At 40.3% G+C, this 16129-nt stretch overlaps 1 protein-coding gene and 1 long non-coding RNA gene across 2 annotated transcripts; one reads left to right on the top strand and one right to left on the bottom strand.

The window, feature by feature from the left end:
• Nucleotides 1–521, bottom strand: LOC141405689 (uncharacterized). Its single transcript, XR_012413253.1, has 3 exons — nt 414–521; nt 156–238; nt 1–67 (listed from the first exon to the last, which is right to left on the bottom strand). It is a non-coding gene; the product is annotated as an uncharacterized lncRNA (long non-coding RNA).
• Nucleotides 522–4743: 4222 nt separating this feature from the next.
• Nucleotides 4744–15011, top strand: AIMP3 (aaRS-interacting multifunctional protein 3). Its single transcript, XM_073990306.1, has 3 exons — nt 4744–4907; nt 5014–5316; nt 14708–15011. Exons 1-3 carry the CDS (start codon nt 4827–4829, stop codon nt 14858–14860), a joined length of 537 nt encoding a protein of 178 aa, XP_073846407.1. The 5' UTR covers nt 4744–4826; the 3' UTR covers nt 14861–15011.
• The last annotated feature ends 1118 nt before the right edge of the window (nt 15012–16129 follow it).

The following is a 16129-nucleotide window of genomic DNA, read 5'->3' on the forward strand; positions in this document are numbered from 1 at the left end:
CGAGAATGGTACCGCGGCCAGCATGGTTTTTTTCAAAATGAATAAGCCATTCCCAGAACAGAATTACCTAAAAATTAAAAGTAGTTATGTTTTTTTAATCTTCGTGCGTGAGACAGCTAGCTTCGTTCATCATTCTCTCCAGCCCAATTACTTACCGGCTTATGTAAGTTTGGCGCCAGTTACGCCACATCAGTTGGTGGATATCGTTGACGAAGACTTCAGCACAAATAGCATTGGCCTATAAAAACAAGGAAAACAATAGAATTCATTCCAGTTCAAACTTTTTTACTTCCGAGAAACACATAACAAAATTGCGATTGGCATTTACAGAGCTATTTTAGCGAATTTTTACACTACTTGGATTTGTCCGCATTGGCCACGACGTCTGTTTCATTCCAACACATGCTACTTACGATTTTATTTTGGCAATTTTTGCCAGAATTACGAGATATTTTAATAATTTAATTTTAATATTTTTATTGGAGAACGTAAACAAACAGTATGTTGTGTTGTTGTTGTCATTGGCATACAATTACAAAAACAACATTTATGCATAATGTTTCGACACAGGGTTGTATTTGACAGCTCACGGACGGGTTTTTCAAATGAGATTACCTTCTTATTATGCCATGGCTTGAAACGTTGGATAGTCAGTTATATGTGTGGAAGCCAGTCGTACGTGGAATTCAGGAACAAGAAGTCCAAACCCCGTAGAGTGAAACATCTACCTCTCCTGTATTCCGCCCCCTCCAGACGGCATCGAGATCGTAACGTATGCGGATGATTGCCCGATCCTGGCGTCGGGTACCTATCCTGATGACATCTCTGAGAGACTGAACAACTATTTAACCGATCTTACCACCTTTTTCCATTCGAGGAATATGCAGATTTCCGCCACAAAATCAACAGCCACTCTGTTCACCACATTGACAGCGCAGTTTGGAAGAGAATTGAATGTGGTGGTCGACGGTAGCAGAATTCAGACCACAAACTGGCCCAAAATTTTAGGGGTCACATTCGACACTACTTTCACGTCATGCGCCCACCCCACAGCTATCTGCGACAAACTGAAAAGTAGGAACAAGGTCCTCAAGTCCCTAGCCGGCAGCACTTGGGGTGCAGATAAAGAAACCTTGTTGGCCACAAATAACGCGATAGGTCGGTCTGTGGTAAGCTATGCGGCGGCAGTCTGGTCCCCGAGATTATGTGATACGAATTGGAAAAAGATTCAAACTTGCCAGAATGCCGCCCTGAGAACAGCAACAGGGTGCCTCCTCAAATCTTCAGTGGACCCTCTACATGAGGAGGCAAAGATTCTTCCAGTAAAGCAACACAATGAGATGCTTTCGTTACAGTACCTGCTTGGATGTTACCGTGTGAGCCATCCCAATCACCATCTTGTGGGTAGGCCCCACACATACAGGCAGATCAGGAAGGATATCCATGCTCTAGAGGGAGAGGTCCAACGATACAGGAGAGGACCCCTAGATCAACAAGCGTATCAAGCAGGCTTAAATAGTATTCACACGGATGCAGTTGCCAAGGCCTTAAGCAATTAAGGCCTGCGTACATAAGCTGCTCTGCCTGATTGCCTTGCTTTCCAGCTTCATTTTTGACATAATAAAAATAAGTCTAGTGCCAGACTATGAAAATTTTCATGAAAATGTTTTCAGCTTATGGGTAAGAAGGGAGAAAGGGAGCTCGTTCACCGCCCCTCTCTCCTAAAAGCTAAAATATTTTCATGTGTTATTTTCAGTGTCGGCACAAGAGTTGAAGAATAAAGAAGGCCGAGGAAATTTCGAACTGGGTTTTTATTATTTTATCAGAAGTAAGCAAGGTAAGCAGGCACGGCAGCTTATGTACGCAGGCCTTTATAGTGTGAATAAAGTCATCGAAATACATCCTCCATATATATTGCAGCTGAGGAGCGTCAGCTGCCACGACAAACTAGATAGTTTTGGCTCAACTACGCTCGGGATACTGCAGTCGCCTAAATTCTTCCAGCCAAACCTACTAATCTAACTCCAGTGGATCTGTGGTTACATCCCATCGAAGCAGCCACTTTCCTGGAGCTGGAGAAAAAGAAGAATGAACATACATACAAACATAAGCTTTGTTCCTCTACTTTTTTAATGGTAAAAGAGAAAAGTGTCAAAATTGCTCTCTCATGAACATTTTTACCAGAAAAGTAAAGGAACGGAAAAATTGTAGATCTGGTAGCAATGTCAAAAAGAAACATAAAAATCACCATCTACTATCTTTTACCTGCAGAAATTTGTCAGGTAGCCTGTGGTAGAAGAGAAAGGCATATGCGTTATCTCTCCTGTCTCACTATCTTAAAAATTGCTGCCAGTTTTACCACTTTTTGGGGTTAAGGAACGCTTTGCAGGTTAAAAATGATAAAAAATGGTAACCTCAGGTAAGTAAAGGAACACAGCTATAATAACAAACACTGTTAGTCCCAATTTACATTGGGCGAGTTTACTTGCGGCAATTGTCATTTTGTAGGAGAGAGAGGTGAGGCATATGGTAACCCTTTGCCTCTCAGCACCCTCTCTCACCTACAAACTGACAATTGCCGCAAGTAAACTCGCCTAGTCCCAATTTACATTAGGCGAGTTTACTTGCGGCATCTGTCAGTTTGTGGGTGAGAGAGGGTGTTGAGAGGCAAAGGGTTACCATATACCTCACCTCTCTCTCCATCAAACTGACAATTGCCGCAAGTAAACTCGCCTAATGTAAATTGGGACCTAATGTAAATTGGGACTTTCAACAACAACTATATTCCCAAATCCAATAGTAATGGAATCAGTACACGGACAATTCATAGATTACACATTCATTTCTTCTGGACTCAAGAAGAGCATGCATTATTTTCCTAGGACATGTTCCGTGTTAACAATAATAGCTCTGTTCCTTTACGTGCAAGAATCTTCAAGTTTTACAACTTTTTACTCGAAAAGCGTTCCTTTACTTCAGACACCATACAATTCATATGGAAGCAGTTTACAACATTTGCTACTTTTGCCGGTTTTACCACTTTCAAAAGTAAAGGAACAGACCAAATGTATTCTGGAAACAATAAACCATAGTGTTTCTGCATTATACCCTAGACAGACGGCAGCGTTAATTTGCATTAACTGCCTTAATTCAAATTAATTCGTGCATTATCCACATTCTTAATGCACAAAATCAAAGGAAATTTAAACTGAATTTAGCAATTTCAATATGGCAATGCTGTTGAAAATCAATTGTCTTTTGTCAAATTTCCATGTTTAAGAAAATAAAAAAGGAAAGCAAATCAGCAATTTTCGCGTTTCTTCAAAATAAGCAGTGGTTTTTCGCGAGTAGAATAGCAGCTAATCGTTTTAAACGCCTTCTAACAAATCTCTTTTTACAATTTTTATTTTCACAATAAATTTCATTACCCACCATACCAATTCTATCGAAAATTATATCTTCTTCAAATGTTTTTTTAAAGTTTTGCAATATTTTTATAATATTAAAAAGACTCAAAAATATCGCGAATAAATTAAATTTATTTTTTTCATCATCGTGGTGAAAAGGTCAATGGTAGAAAGTGTATTTGTTTCGCATATTTTGGCGAACTTTTGTAAAGCTTTATGAAAGGGTCTGCTGGGTACAAACAAACAACACGAACAGCTGTTTCATAAATGCAGAAACTATCGTCTGTCAGGGTGAAAATTTAATTCAAATTAGGAATTTTTTAATGCAAATTAACTCTACCGTCTGTCTAGGGTATAACCAAGGCCTACAGAAGGTCGGCCATTCAGAGTACTGTTAGTCCCAATTTACATTGAGCGAGTTTACTTGCGGCAATTGTCATTTTGTAGGAGAGAGAGGTGAGGCATATGGTAACCCTTTGCCTCTCAGCACCCTCTCTCACCTACAAACTGACAATTGCCGCAAGTAAACTCGCTCAATGTAAATTGGGACTTAACAACATTTGACAACAAACATAACTCTTGTGCCAGACACTGAAAATAATACATGAAAATATTTTAGGTTTTAGGAGAGATCGGAGGTGAAGGAGCTCCCTTTCGCCCTTCTTACCTATAAGCTCAAAACATTTTCATGAAAATTTTCATAGTCTGACACAAGACTTATAGATTGTTCATTATTGTGATTTGATTTCCTTTGTATTTTATGTCACAATAATGTATTTGACAGCAAACTAAATAGTCAGGGCTAACTAGTTTGGGCTGAGTGTCCGACTGTATAGACTGTGGGTATAACCTTCTCGTTTACCATTGCTTCCATTTTCCCACTGGGTAGTTTTGGTTTGTTCCTTTACTTTTAAAAATGGTAACAGTGGCAAGAAATGGTAAAAGTGGTGAACTGCTATGATATAAATTGTATACTTTTGAAAGTAAGGGAACACTTTGCGGGTAAAAACTGGTAACCTCAGGCAAGTAATGGGTACTTTACACGATATGTTTTTTACATATGAGTTGTCACTTTGCATATACATTTTGTATGGGAGAAGTGACAACTCATATGTAAAAAACATATCGTGTAAAGTACCCATAAGGGAACACAACTTTTATGTCTTTGATATTTGCTTTATGAAACCACTCTAGTCTGACCATCGACTAATTGTAGGTAGGAAAATCGAAAATTGGCCATGAAAAGTCAACTATTGGATTGTGTCTATAGTCAAAAGTCGTTTTCGATTTTTAGACTAATCGATTAATCCAAAGTCGATTTACCTATCCCTAGTCCAAAAGTTCCGTCTCGTCCTAGAACAAAAAAAAACACTGCAACCAAACCAAAAGCATAATTCCTACAAAAAATCTTTAGAAAAAATGTGTGAAGTTGAAACTGTTAATAAAATTGCTAAATGCTTGGAAGTTCCCACAGGCAAAATCCAATTGAATGATGAACAAGTAAGCACATTTTTTCATACATTTAATTAACTTTTCCATGACCTTTCTTTTACCCAATTTCATGTGCGTGCTGTGTCGCGTTGATGTCTATTTTTGCAAATTGAAGGTCGTGACACGCATTCTCAATAATAAAGCCGTCTCTGGATTTGCTACAATTCTAAATACTTTGGCAAAGGAATCCAATTCGGATATTGCCAAAAACAGTACCGCCTCGAGGGAAATTGAGGCACAAGTTTATCAATGGATCGAATATGCGGTATTGTTTGTTGCACCTGGTTCGAAAGATAGACACTGCTCCCAGCAAATGTTAAAAGATTTTAACAAATTATTTTTGAGTAAATCCTATTTGGTGGGATATTCAATAACATTGGCTGATTTGGCGGTGTTTTATGCCATTCATGGTTTAATGGTAAGTATAGAATGATATTATGTATAGATTTTGATTAAAAGTTATGTGATTTGACAAATAAGACTACTTTTAATTTTGAAATGTATCATTAAGGTATTAAAGGTCAACAAAGTTTTTGGCATAAATTGAATACTCTACAAGCTGGCAGAAAAGTCTCAATGTTTACCACAGGTAGATCTTTACGTCCGGATTACAAAAATATAAAGTTTGTTGGGGGGAACTCCATACTTCCCTCTGATGTTCCGAAAATTCCCTTGTTAATGTACGAAAAGAATTTAAATTCAAAAATGTTGTTCCTGTGCCCTAAATTGGCTCCTGTCTATAGGAAAAAGTCTTAAATCCGCGGTCGAAGGCCGGTTACTTAGAAAAAACTTACAATTTTAAAAATTTTCAGATTTTTTGCCAGCTGGTAGAGTATTCAATTTGTTCCAAGCTTTTTATCTGCACCCCAAGTGCTGCCTGCTACGGACTTGAGCAACTTGTTCCCACACCTCAGCTAATCGCATATAGCTAATGCAGGTACATGCTGTAGAATGTGACCCCTAGAATTTTGGGATAGTTAGTGGCCGGAATTCTGATATTCTGATGCCATCGACCATGACATTCAACTCGTTACTCACCTTTGCAGTCCATGTGCTGAACAGAGTGGCCGTAGATTTAGTGGTGGATATTTGCATATTCCTCGCGTGGTACAAGGTGATAAGATTGGTCAAATAGGAGTTCAGCCTTTCACAAATGACATCAGGGAAGGTACTTGACGTCAAGATCGTACAATTATCCGCATGCGTTACGACATCAATGGCGTCTGGAGGGGTTGCAATACAGGAGAGGTAGAGGTAAAGCAGTTTCGGAGATATCACCCCACCTGGGGAACTCTCTGTTTCGTTCTTCACGAGGCTTGAACTTCCTGTTCCTGAATTCCACGTACGACTGGCGTCCACACATATACATAATGAATTATCCAACGTTTCAAACTTAGCCGGAGGGTAATCTGCACGATTTCCTCAAACAGCGTGGAGTGCTTGACAATATCAAAGTCGTTTGACAAGGCTATCACCACCATCACTATTCAATCACACCGTTTGCTCTGGTTGAGTCCGCGACTAATATGTGTGGAGTTGGCGTGCAACGCTGTTGTTGTGTTTTGCTTCATACGGAAACCATGCTGATGATTGGCAAGTGGATAGCTAGAAATAGCTGGGGAGGATTAAAGCCTCAAGGGTCTTGGCTGCGGGCGACAAAAGCGGAATCGGTCTATGTGATTCACCTTTGCCTGGCTGTTGCAGTCGGAGAACTTACTAGAAGCCTGGTTAGTTCCTTTTGAGAGCACACCAAAGACGTTTGGGTTATTTTTTATAATGGTTTATTGTGAATTCAGTTTTAATTTAGTTTTACAGGTTGATATGAATTAAAGCTTATGAAAATGATAAATTAATTGTAAAAGATGATGAAATTTGATGAATGGATGGTGAGTGAGCGAATGGGTAGGTGGGTAGGCTTCAAAATTGTATGAACGCACGGCTTCTCTTCTCCCGAACAACTGGCAAAAATTCAAATGATGAAATAGATTTTGACATTTACATGTCAAAGATGATTAGTTATTTTCAACGGCGGTAATGTTACCCCTAATCGGCGGCAACATTCCCCCCTCCGTAAGCGGGTCCAGTTCTCCCGCCTTACCTTTCTCCCTATTGCCGACGTCCAACACAGCTATCTTGGAAACAGGGCGGTGTACAATGCCATTCTTAGTCTGGACCGTGGCACGTCTGACTTGACCATCCTTCGCAACGATACGGTCTATTACAACTCCTCTAAGCCAGCAGTTTCTAGGTTGGTGCTCGTCCACAATAAGAACCACATCTCCTATGTCAACTGGTTTCTGTCTCTCAAACCATTTACTTCGTCTTGTAATTATAGGTGCGTATTCTTTCAGCCACCGCTCCCAGAAACGATTTGCGAACGCCTGGACTTGGTTCCATTTCTCTCGTAGATTGGTATCCTTCGTAAAAATTGGTTTGTAACCCGTAGATGAGCCAAGCAGCAGGTGATTGGGGGTTAAGGCTTCATCGTCCTCTGACTCTAGGGATACAAACGTTAATGGTCTTGAATTTATTATAAATTCCACTTCAATTAATGCGCTTCTCAATGTCTCGTCATTAAACTTATTATTCGGATAGGCTTGATGTAGTACGGTCTTCACTGATCTCACAAGCCTCTCCCATGCTCCACCCATATGTGGAGCTGCCGGAGGATTGAAGTACCATTTAATGTCGTCGAAACTCCTTGCTAATTCGCTTTCATTGAGCCTTTGAAGTTCTTCTCGTAAAATCCTTTCTGTAGCCTTAAAGTTGGTGCCGTTATCGCTATAGATTACCCTTGGGTAACCACGACGTCCAATGAAATTCCTTAGGCACATTATACATGATGACGTATCTAGGCTATGAGCGACCTCCAAATGTATGGCGCGCGTTGTCATGCAGGTGAATATTACACCCCATCTCTTCTCTGATCTTCTTCCAAATGTTACAATCATGGGACCGAAGAAGTCGATGCCGGTATAGGTGAAGGGCTTTTCGTAGGCTCCTAGCCTACCTTTAGGAAGAGACCCCATTAAGGGTATCTTGGGCGATGCTGTTGTTATCTTCCAACGTTGACAGTTCTTCCTCACTGTTTTGTATAAAACTCGCAATTTCGGTATGTGGTACTGACCCTTAAGAGAGTTGATGACGGTTTCGTGCGAAACATGGTGGTACTTCTCGTGGTAGTGCTTGATGATCAACGAAGTTACTTTGTGCTTCGGTGGTAACACAATGACATCTACATAACCTCTCAAATGTTCGGTGCGACCATGTATCTTGATGAGACCATCCATTTCGTCTAGAAATATATCTAAACCTCTTAGTGGCGAATCACTTTCAATACGCTTACCTCTTTTCAGGTTGTAAATTTCTATGGGAAATACATCTAACTGGGCTTGCTTTAATAGAACTGTTTTTGCTTGACATATCATCTCATGGGTAACTTCGTCTGGTTTTCTTTCTCCTCTGGATGACGCCCTCAGTTTCTTCATATACAGAAACCATTTTGCAGTGGCTCTATACAGTCTTCTCCAGTCAGAAAAATAGTCGATATTAATAGTAGTTGTGTGCTCCTTAGTGTGCACCTCCAAATAGTATGTTCTAACTTCTGTTGTGTCCGCTGTTCCACGATCCTTACATCGTGGCCAATTGTCTTCACTCTGTAACAGGAAATCTGGTCCGGAAAGCCACAATTCGGTGTTTGCTTTCGGGTTATCTTTCGTGGCTAAGTCCGCTGGATTATGTTTACTTGGCACCCATCTCCATTGTCTTGCGTGTGAGTTTTCTAGAATCTCGCCGACACGGTGCATAACGAAGGGACGAAACTTTCTTGGGTCCATGCGTAGCCAATGCAGTACGGTCTTAGAATCACTCCAATAAATGCAAGAGTCCACAGGAATACGATCAATTTCTTTGATTTTCGATGCGAGACGAATTCCTAGTACTGCAGCCTGCAATTCGAGCCTTGGTATGGATACTGGTTTTAGTGGTGATACCTTGCTTTTGGCCATCACCAGGGCTATTGAAACTTGATCTCGTTTTTTGATTCTCAAATAACATATTGCTGCATAACCAAATTCTCCTGCGTCCACGAATACGTGCAATTGTACCTCGTCCGCTTCTTGAAGATGGTCGGAATAGCAACGGGGAATTTCTAGTGCGGTTATAAGCGGTAATTTTCTTTTCCATTTCTCCCACTTCTCAGCTAGGTCTCTGTTCAATGGTTCATCCCATTCGATTCCGGAACGCCAAATCTCTTGGAATAGTATCTTCAAATCTATTGTATATAAAGATGCGAATCCCAGTGGATCGTATATGGACATCAGTACCTTTAACACTTCTCTCTTGGTAGGTATTATTTCTTGGTCCAATATTCTTCGCTCCAACTTTGGGAATTTAAATATATAGTGGAATACGTCCTTACTAGGATCCCAATGAACTCCTAGAATCTTTTCAGTACAGCCCAGCTCTCTTGGGTTCTGAGTGGAACTCTTATTTTCGTGCAGGTGGTCCACTACAGCTTGTGAGTTGGATGACCAGTTTCTAATCTTAAAACCGGCTGAAGCATGTACTTGCGATATTTGATCAGCTAAGCGTTTGGCATCCTCCTCGTCGTCTACGCTGTCTATCAGATCATCGACATAGTGATACTTCTTTATAGCTTCCACTGCTCTCGGATATTCACCCCCGAAACGATCTGCATTTTTGTTTCTTATGAAATGTGCAATACATGGTGCAGCATTCAGGCCGAATGTCAATGCTTCCATTACGTAATGTCCCGGCTCTGGCTCACCCTCATTCCACCACAGAAATCGCTGCGCATGATAGTCTTCATTTCTAATTCGTATTTGGTGGAACATTTCGGCTACACATATAGCGATTTTGCCGACTCTAAACGTCAAGAGAATATCTAATAAAGATGTTAGAAGATCCGGACCGGCGAGCAGGAAGTCGTTGAGTGAAACTCCATTCGTCTTGGCTGCTGCGTCCCACACTAATCTGGCTCTATCAGGCTTGTTTGGATTGCAGGTAATGAAGATAGGTAAATACCAAACACGAGACTCACTTCCGCCTATTTCGTCTTCATTCAGCTTACGTGCATATCCTTTTTCTATTAGATTGTTAAACTCTTTCGTTACCTTTATTTTTAAATCACTGTCTTTATCCATTTTCTTCCGTAGACATACTGCTCTCTTATATGCAGTCCCATAACTATCTGGTAATGTTACTTCTTCACTACGCCATGGTAAACCCACTTCAAATCTGCCATCTATGTATTTCGAGGTGGCATCAAGTACTGAGAGAGCCTTTTCATCTTCTGTTGAGTGGATAGTCTTACTGGGTGACGATTCAAGTGCATACATTCTATTCACTGCTTCATGTATCTTCTCGTACTTCCCCTCACACTCACACAAATGGATATTTACCTGGTAGTCTTTTGAGTTTGTGTTTACGTTGCCTTGTACAGCCCAGCCTAAACGTGTCTTCGTTGCAATGGGACAGTCCCAGGGACCTTCACATATCTTCAATGGAACAGCCAAATTCCAATTGTCCGCTCCAATCAGTATTGTTGGTTTCACCTTTTTATATGATGATAATGGAATCGATGATAAATACGGGTATTTTGCTTTTATCGAATCCGCATCCAGTGACTGCAGCGGTAGCGACAGATTCCTTACTGTATGGACACCCTTCAACTTAAACATGGGCTTGGTTGCTGGATTGGATACACTTACACTTTCTACATACAATGACTCCACCGTTCGCTTTGTTTCTCCTGTCCACTTCAGGCATATTGTTTCTTCTTTGCCGCGTAGATTCATTGCGTTGAATATGTCTTCTTCCATCAATGTTACTGATGAACCTTCGTCCAGGAATGCATATGTGTCTATATATTTACCTTCTGCATGTACTCGAATTGGTAATATTCGGAAAAGACTTGCATCGTTTTGTACTTGATGAGAATGTACATTTCCAACATTTGCTTCACTTTTCTGTTCACGATCGTTCATGTTCGTTGTGGCCGCTGCCGCCTCATGAAGTAGTGGATGATGTTTTTCTTTACATCCATTAATTCCACACTCTCTGTCTACGAAGCATTTTCGACGATGTGATCCTAAGCATCTTGTACATACGCGATGTTCACGAACAATTGCCCACTTTCTTTGGCTGGACAATTTTCCAAACAATGAACACTTTGACAGCTTATGTCCTACACTCTTGCATGAAAAACATTTCATATTTACTGGTGTGTCCTCTGTATGTGTGTTCAACGTCACATTCTTCTTTGAGAACACTGGTGTGGCTACTTGAGACGCAGCCATTGCTATAGTGTACAGCCATTCACTAAAACTCTTCAATACTGGTACACCTATCGGCTTCTGCGTCATCGCCCACTGTAGTTTGTAATTATTCGACAATTTGTCCAACAACTCTCTTACCAACATTGGATTGTTGAGATGTGCCTCCAGTTGGCATGCTTCTATAGTCGAGCAAATGTTTCTCACACACATTGCAAAATCAATTATCGCTTCCAGCTTATCCTTTGGTGGTGGCATTTGTCGAGCCTTGTCTATCATGCGATCCAATATTAGTTCTGGCCTTCCAAAATACATTCGTAACGTGTCAATTATTTCCGGCACCATTTGTGGCAGTAACAGTTTGTTACGAACCATTTCCCTTGCTCTTCCTTTTAGGCACTGCTGCAAACGAATCAAATTCTCTGCGTTTGAATATCCACCTATGGAAGTACTGTTTTCGTAACTGCTTATAAAAATGGGCCACTCTTCTGGATCTCCATTAAATGGGGGTAACTCTTTTGGTAGTATCTGCCTTGCAGATAATTGTTGTGGTGTTGGCTGATTAATTGTAACATTATTACTTGGGAATACAACTTGCTGAAACGACAAAACATTATTATTATGTTGAGCATTTGGTAACTCGCCACGTTGCTGCATGATTTCATATTTTCTTTGTAGAAACTGTTGGTTTAATTTTCTCTCTTCTTCTAGAAACTGCAACTCCAACGTTCTCTTTTGGTTGGTAACATCATTGTATTCTGTGTTGACAGTATTACTTTGTTGTTGGCTATTTGCTGGACTATAATACGATGTATGTTGCTGCAACATTGTTGCTGGTTGATTTTGTGTAACGTATATTTCGTTTGCGCTTGAGCATGATCTTGCTTGTTGAACGAACTGTTGTTGTTGTTGCACACCCGTTGGTTTCATTACGCCAATGCTTGGTGTGGTGCTTTTTGTTGATGACGTCATTATTCCCCCGCTGTACGTGTTATGCGGCGATGAAACAATCGTTGTCAATAACTGCTGTTGTCCCAATGGGACTGTTGATACTACCCCACTGCATATTGGTGGGTAGATTGGCATTGTTGCTTGACTATACAAAGATGTGCTACTTCTGTCGTCGCCACTTACCCTTGTATATTCTTGTGTTTGTGTCGATGCTGCATTAGTACTTGTATCTGCTGCCACTGGTGTTGAACGTTGTTGTACATTACTGTCGGACGATATGGTAAATGCACCTCCTTCCATGGCTGCAATCGTCTGCATTTCCAATGTTGAGGAATCTGATACAAACTCCGGTGGTGTACTGTAGTTCTGAAGTGGTGGTGACAACTCCTGGGTCATGTTCTGTGCTGACGACCTCGCCAGTTCCGCCACACACGATTCGCAATTCCAATCGAGGTTCTGTATCTCGTCACCTACCTTTGCACAATCGTAGTGGCACCAACCGTTGCAGGTGTCACACCGAACCATTCTGTCGTTATCCACTTTTCGGCACATAACACAGCTTCGAGTTTTCTTTTTTGCTGGCATCTTGCACTTTCCTTCTTACTGACCTGTTTGAATTCCTTTTCCTTTTAAGGCTTCTTCAGACAGTCAGGATCTCAATTCCTGGGATATCTTCTAGTCCAATCTTGACGATGTCAATCAGGAACTTTCCATATAATTTTGAAGAATTGTTGCAGTCGGAGAACTTACTAGAAGCCTGGTTAGTTCCTTTTGAGAGCACACCAAAGACGTTTGGGTTATTTTTTATAATGGTTTATTGTGAATTCAGTTTTAATTTAGTTTTACAGGTTGATATGAATTAAAGCTTATGAAAATGATAAATTAATTGTAAAAGATGATGAAATTTGATGAATGGATGGTGAGTGAGCGAATGGGTAGGTGGGTAGGCTTCAAAATTGTATGAACGCACGGCTTCTCTTCTCCCGAACAACTGGCAAAAATTCAAATGATGAAATAGATTTTGACATTTACATGTCAAAGATGATTAGTTATTTTCAACGGCGGTAATGTTACCCCTAATCGGCGGCAACACTGGCTTCAGTAGGGGACGATGTGTGTGGCTAGCGACAGGTTGAGAACTTTGGGGGATACTCGATTCCCGGCACTTCCAGCTGCTTCATCATTATCATGGAGGGCCCAACGCGTAGGATCATTTTGCGTTCCGGTTGATATTCGCAACATCATCCATTGTAAATTTGGGGTTTATCCTCGGCAGGTTGATGTGATGTAGTACTCTTCTCTCCTCCCTGTCAATTCCGAGGTGCTCGACAAACTGTCGATTACAATAACTTACGAACCTCTTCGGGTCAGTCAGCGTAATTTCGCTAAACGTGATTGAGGTCCTATTTTCCGTCTTTCACGTGTTCGATAGCTACTTAAACGTTGCCCACAATTCACTTATTCCTGCTCCAATGTTGCAACTCTTCAGATGATTTAACCACTTATTCCGCTTATGTTCTCCGAACAAACTGATAACTTCCAGTGTCGGCTACCTGACTCTGGGGTCACTGGGTTTGGCATGACGAAGCTCATCACGCTCATTTGCTAATCCTTCGGGTATGATGCCTCGCAAGATCCTTTTCGCTTCTCCAGCAATAGAAGAGTTGTGCTGATCTCTGTACCGGTAATTGGCATTATTTTGGTCAATTGATTTAATGTGGTTAATGAAAGTGCGATGTTCTGAGTGAACTTATGCAGTCGGACGGTTTGCTGATGGAGACGATTATAACAAAATGGTTTGAACCAAGATGACCAAGTTTTGCCAGGGATATCCCGTTCCCAATACACTAAAAATAACACTAGTTTACAGCAACTGACAGGAACATTGATATTGAGGCCATCCGGGCCGATATTAAATAGATACAACCATTTGTTAATTTTTTTATTTACCGAGTACATATCGCACCTGTTCAACAAAAGGGTAGTAACTCAAAATTTTCTACTTTTCAGTAGAGACAAAAAAGGATTTATGTTAATGTTAAAGGTATAATACACAAGAAAACACTAAAGCACTGGATTTCTTTTTATTTCATCATATTTCTAACCATATTTCGTCATATTCCTAACCATTTTTTGAGTTACTACCATTTTGTTGAAACAAATGTTTGTTTTAGTAGAGAAATTATTTCGACTTGTGCCCCTTTAACTGAAAAAATTGGCCGTGATTGATAACATAAAGAGGGTACAATTCGAAATACTACTCTTTTGCTGAAAAAATCGCGATGTAAATGCCTGAAACATGTTGGCGCAACATGAAATAATTCTCTTTTGTCGATACAGAGTAGTTATTCTGAAGAGATGACAATTGATTTATCGGTATTTTTTGACAAAAGAGTAGACAAAACAATGGGAGTTTTTTACAGTAGGTGGAGTTGAATATTATGTATCGTTTTTTGATGAAAAGTGAAAATTTCAAAATTTTGAGTTGCTACCCTTTTGTTGAACAGGTGCGATATGTATTTACTGATATATTATTTTTAATCAAAATGTTTTCCTTTTCAGAAATCATTATCGCCCGTAGATAGAGAAAATTATTTGAACCTGTCTCGTTGGTTTGATCATTTACAACAACTCCCCGAAATTCGTCAAGGAGCTGAACTTTTGAATTTTACCACCATCTACTTGCACGGCTGGGCAACTGGCACCCATCTCTAAGTGACTGATAGATTTTTATTTAATCATAAATGTGACATCAATGGAACAGCTGTAACTTATTTTCAACTAATTTATTTTTAATTTCATTAAAAAGGCATTTAAAATTAACGTAATTTAATATTTTAAAATAAAAAATATGTATGTTATTTAATTGCGGTAGCTTATTTTTAAATTAATTAAGAAAAAAATTAAGATTCGGTGATGATTTAATTCAAAGAAGCTTTTGCTCTGCTCATGTTCCCACAGTGATTTTATAAGAATTTTTTTACACGCCTTTCATAATCATCAAATGGATTTTGCTCTGGCAAGAGAGAGAGGAACGGGAATTCGAACGGAATCTTATTAATAACTAGGTTCCTCTTCAAATCTAAGAATATGTAACAAAGGAAACGACCCTACCTTTAAAATAAGAGAGAGGGAGCAGGTCATTGATCTAACTCTGTCAAATTTAGATGATTCTGTCGTCAAGAACTGGAGAGTATCCAACAAATGCTCCTTTTCGGATCATATGAGGATATACTTTGAAATCTCTTTCGACGGAGTCCGCCAAAATCCTTATAGGAACCCGAGAAGGACGGACTGGGGCAGGTTCACTGATCTGACGAACCATCAACTGACACTCTCCGGAAGGATAGAAACAGTTGCTGAGCTTAACAGTAAAGTGTCCAACTTAACAGAAATCCTTCTTCGCTGCCATAAGGATGTCTGTCCATTAACTTATCCCGGGAAAAAATCCCAACCGGTGTGGTGGAACAAGGATCTTGGCGAACTGCGGAAAAACACCAAAAAGCTGTACAACAGGGCGCACTCGACGAAACTTGACAGTGACTGGGAATCGTATAAAGCGAGTTTCAACAAATACAAGAGTCAAATCAAGCGCGCCAAAAAGAAGTCATGGGTTTGTTTCTGTGAGTCTGTAGAAGGGGTAAACGACGCTGCCAGATTCCGTAAAATACTCTCGAAGGACCCCAAATCCATTGGTAGTGTCAAAAAACCGGACGGCACGTGGACAGACTCAGGTCTTAAGACTCTAAACCTTCTAGCTGAGACCCACTTCCCTGACTGCACGGACGCCAGTAACCTTCACATTGAATGTGACAACTTCCAAGTCCAAGAGTCAGTGGCAGTAAGTACATTCAAACGCTATAAGTCACCTGGTCCAGATGGAGTAATTCCTGCGATGCTTCATTTTGCCGCACCGCAGATATACCAAATTCTGGAGGATATCTTTAGGGCCTGTTTGTTTCTTTCCTGCGTACCAGATCTGTG

This window comes from Musca autumnalis, unplaced genomic scaffold, assembly GCF_047663935.1.
Source record: "Musca autumnalis isolate F117 unplaced genomic scaffold, ASM4766393v1 scaffold_5, whole genome shotgun sequence".
Lineage (NCBI taxonomy): Eukaryota > Metazoa > Arthropoda > Insecta > Diptera > Muscidae > Musca > Musca autumnalis.

Bases quoted from the DNA above. Each gene is read 5' to 3' on its own strand.
- AIMP3 (XM_073990306.1), top strand. From the start codon at position 4,827: ATGTGTGAAGTTGAAACTGTTAATAAAATTGCTAAATGCTTGGAAGTT. The intron at 4,908-5,013 runs GTAAGCACATTT...TGCAAATTGAAG, and splicing joins TCCAATTGAATGATGAACAA to GTCGTGACACGCATTCTCAA. The intron at 5,317-14,707 runs GTAAGTATAGAA...TTTCCTTTTCAG, and splicing joins ATGCCATTCATGGTTTAATG to AAATCATTATCGCCCGTAGA.